This window comes from Chaetura pelagica, unplaced genomic scaffold, assembly GCF_000747805.2.
Source record: "Chaetura pelagica isolate M959 unplaced genomic scaffold, ChaPel_1.0 scaffold316, whole genome shotgun sequence".
In the NCBI taxonomy this organism is placed as follows: domain Eukaryota; kingdom Metazoa; phylum Chordata; class Aves; order Apodiformes; family Apodidae; genus Chaetura; species Chaetura pelagica.
Window position 1 is genome coordinate 2,147,955 of NW_009953497.1, and position 3,438 is coordinate 2,151,392.

Below are 3,438 nucleotides of genomic sequence, written 5' to 3' on the forward strand. Positions count from 1 at the left end.
CTGCCCATGGCAGGACAAGGGGGGGGCTCACGCTGTGTCCCCACACCCACCCCACGGAACCCCTCTCTGCATGTCCCCTGAGAGTGCCAGCTGTGGGGCATGAGCCCCAGCCCTGACTCCTCCTCCTGCCCCTGTCCTGTCCCCTTGTCCCCAAGCTAAGCTGGCACCTCCGGTCCCAGGGGTGTCCCAGGGAAGCGGTGTGGGACCATCCTGCTGTTGGCCGAGGAGCTGAGCAACTGCCGGGTGAGAGCCTGTGTCCCAGCACTGGCGAGGTGGGGGCTGCACAGCCCCCTCAGCACAGGCAGCTGGTGGGGCCAGGGGCAAGGAAGCAGCCAGCAGTGACGGTCCCTGTCCCCAGGACATCGTCACAATGCAGCTGTGTGCCAACAAGCTGGACAAGAAGGACTTCTTCGGAAAATCCGACCCCTTCCTCGTCTTCTACCGCAGCAACGAGGACGGCACGTGAGTGCAGGGGCCTGGCGGGGTGGGCAGGGTCCCAGCATGGCCGTACAGTGTGCCCTGACCCTGCCCTCTCCCCACAGCTTCACCATCTGCCACAAGACAGAGGTGGTGAAGAACACGCTGAACCCGGTGTGGCAGCCCTTCACCATCCCCGTGCGCGCCCTCTGCAATGGCGACTACGACCGGTACGGGGACCGGGACCGGCAGGGTGGTGACAGGGCTGGCTGTGGGGCCAGAGCATCTCCTTCATGGTGTGGCCTCACAGCAGCAGGCAGAAATGGGTCCCTACTGGTTATTATTTTTTTTTTTCCCTCTTTTGCAACCCAAATTACATAAAGGCATCCCCCTCCTTTCCAGGGCCCCTGCCGTGACCCAAATTTCCCACTTCCCTCCCTGCAGAGATGCAGGGCAGCTCTGCCAGCAGCTGGCTGTGGGATGGGCTGCTGGGGGGGTGTCCCCAAACCATGGGGGCCAGAGGTGGCCATGCCAGCAGCTCAGCCTCTGCACACCTTTGCTTTCAGGACAGTGAAGATAGATGTGTACGACTGGGACAGGGATGGGAGGTGAGGCTGTGCCCGTGGGGTGGCAGGGGACATCAGGGTGCTGCCACTGCTTCCCAGGGTGCCTCTTACCAGGGTGCCTGGCTCCTGGGCCTCTTCCACAGCCACGACTTCATCGGGGAGTTTGCCACCAGCTACCGGGAGCTCTCCAGAGCACAGAGCCAGTTCACGGTGTACGAGGTAGGGCCAGGGGCTGGGGAGGGAGGCCAGGGGCACCCCACACTAGGGACAACCTCTCCCTGTGCCTGCAGGTGCTGAACCCCAGGAAGAAATGCAAGAAGAAGAAATATGTGAACTCTGGCACTGTGAGTGGGCTGAGGTGCTTCCGGGAGTCCTGCTTGTGAGGGGCTGGGTCTGATGCCCCTGCTGTGCCTGACAGGGGGGTGAGGGTCTGGGTCTGACCCCCCGTGCCTGCAGGTGACTTTACTCTCCTTCTCCGTCGAGTCCGAATTCACATTTGTTGACTACATCCGAGGCGGGTGAGTGGGGGGCCGAGTGCCCCCCGGCTCCCTGAGACCCATCCCATGGGCGAGGGTCTTGGGGCCAGGATGGTGGTGTTGGTGCAGGTGCAGCCCTGGGGGCTGACAAGGGGTGGTGGGGCTGGGGAGGTGGTGCAGAAAAGTGGCCCTGGGCTGTGGGGTGCTTGCTGGGGAAGGGGGGGACACACACATCACGCTGTGGGGCTAGAAGACAGCATCCCTGCGCCGTGGGGCCAGGAGCCTCCCTCGCTCTCCCCCCCACCCCAAGGACGCAGCTGAATTTCACCGTCGCCATCGACTTCACGGCCTCCAACGGTGAGTTCAGGCGGGCGCGGGGCGGTGCTGACGGGCGCTGTGCCGCAGGGATGCCGTCGCAGCCCACCTCGCTGCACTACGCCAGCCCCTACCAGCTGAGCGCCTACGCCCTGGCGCTGAAGGCGGTGGGGGAGATCATCCAGGACTACGACAGTGACAAGCTCTTCCCTGCCTACGGCTTTGGCGCCAAACTCCCACCCGACGGCAAGATCTCCCACCAGTTCCCTCTGGTGCGCCCTGGGGTGGGAATACTAGGGCGGGAGTGCCCACAAAATCCCACAGCTGAGGGGGAGCTGTGCTTCCCCTCCGAGCATCTGTCCCCACCCCCAGAACAACAACGTGGACAACCCCAGCTGTGCCGGTATCGAGGGCGTGCTGGAGTGCTACCTCCAGAGCCTGCGCACCGTCCAGCTCTACGGTCCCACCAACTTCGCCCCCGTCATCAACCAGGTGGCTGGGTGAGCACCTGGGGGCTCTGTCCCCTTCACTGTCCCCAAATGCCACCGGTCGCACAGCAGGGTGGGCTGCCCCACGCTGGTGGGGGCTGCTGGAGGGACCCCATCCCTTCTCCCCACAGCGCGGCTGCCCAGGTGACCGATGGCTCGCAGTACCACGTCCTCCTCATCATCACTGACGGCGTCATCTCTGACATGCTGCAGACCAAGGAAGCCATCGTCACCGTGAGTGCACCCTCCTTGCCGTCAGCTCAGCTGCTGCCCGGCTGCTGCCCCAGCTGCCCCCCTGCCTCTGTTCCACAGGCTTCCTCCTTGCCCATGTCCATCATCATTGTGGGAGTGGGTCCAGCTGAGTTTGAGGGTGAGTTGGGGCTTGGGGACTGCAGGAAAGGGGGATGGAAACACTGTCCCTTTCTACGAGACACTAAAGGCATGCCGGAGGGAGGGACGGTGTTTCTGTCCCTGGTGGCTACCCCACCAACACTCAGTGACACCAGCTGTCACCCCCCAGCCATGGAGGAGCTGGACGGTGACGATGTGCGAGTATCTTCCCGGGGCCGCTATGCTGAGCGGGACATCGTACAGGTAACGCTGGCGTCCGGCCCAGCCCCACCGCGGCTGAGAAAACGCTCAGCCACTTGCTGACTCCTGCAGCTGCAGGGGTGTTTCCAACCGGGCTGCAACCTTCTTTTCCCTCAAAGTTTGTGCCGTTTCGGGACTACGTGGACGACTCGGGAAACCAGGTGCTGAGCATGGCCCGCCTGGCCAAGGACGTGCTTGCCGAGATCCCCGAGCAGCTGCTCTCCTACATGAAGACCCGCGACATCAAGCCTCGCCGGGCAGACCCCCAGTAGCTCCTCCACGGGTCGTGGGGCTGACTGATGGGCAAGGACTTGTGTCACTGTCCTTCTGCTGGCGGCCAGGGCTTGGCCACGGAGAAGTGTCCCCCTCAAGGGTGATACTGAGCTGCTGTGGCTGCTGAACAGGGCTGGGACCCTCCTCTTCTGGGGCTGGATGTGCCCGGCCAGCAGTAACGCCCGGCACAGTGGGACCGGCTCAGACTGCGCTGTCCCTCAGCGTGGGGCACAGGCTGCTGGGGGGTCAGGGTGTGCCCCTCCGGGATGGCAGCCCGACAGGAGGCTGGCTGGGGGCTGGGCGCATGCTGGG

General features: G+C 64.1%; 2 protein-coding genes across 2 annotated transcripts in view; both read left to right on the forward strand.

Moving 5' to 3' along the window:
• The window catches only part of CPNE9 (copine family member IX), a 7,173-nt gene extending 4,048 nt beyond the window's left edge, over window positions 1-3,125 (forward strand). Inside the window, exons 7-17 of the mRNA XM_009999315.1 lie at window positions 984-1,025; window positions 1,127-1,202; window positions 1,274-1,327; window positions 1,440-1,501; window positions 1,770-1,816; window positions 1,865-2,046; window positions 2,147-2,274; window positions 2,394-2,496; window positions 2,575-2,632; window positions 2,783-2,856; window positions 2,973-3,125. Coding sequence (XP_009997617.1) covers window positions 984-1,025; window positions 1,127-1,202; window positions 1,274-1,327; window positions 1,440-1,501; window positions 1,770-1,816; window positions 1,865-2,046; window positions 2,147-2,274; window positions 2,394-2,496; window positions 2,575-2,632; window positions 2,783-2,856; window positions 2,973-3,125 — 979 coding nt within the window. The remainder of the gene's footprint in view (window positions 1-983; window positions 1,026-1,126; window positions 1,203-1,273; window positions 1,328-1,439; window positions 1,502-1,769; window positions 1,817-1,864; window positions 2,047-2,146; window positions 2,275-2,393; window positions 2,497-2,574; window positions 2,633-2,782; window positions 2,857-2,972) is intronic.
• Window positions 3,126-3,392: 267 nt separating this feature from the next.
• BRPF1 (bromodomain and PHD finger containing, 1) overlaps window positions 3,393-3,438 on the forward strand; it is a 28,018-nt gene continuing 27,972 nt past the window's right edge. The window contains exon 1 of the mRNA XM_009999316.1: window positions 3,393-3,410. Coding sequence (XP_009997618.1) covers window positions 3,393-3,410 — 18 coding nt within the window. The remainder of the gene's footprint in view (window positions 3,411-3,438) is intronic.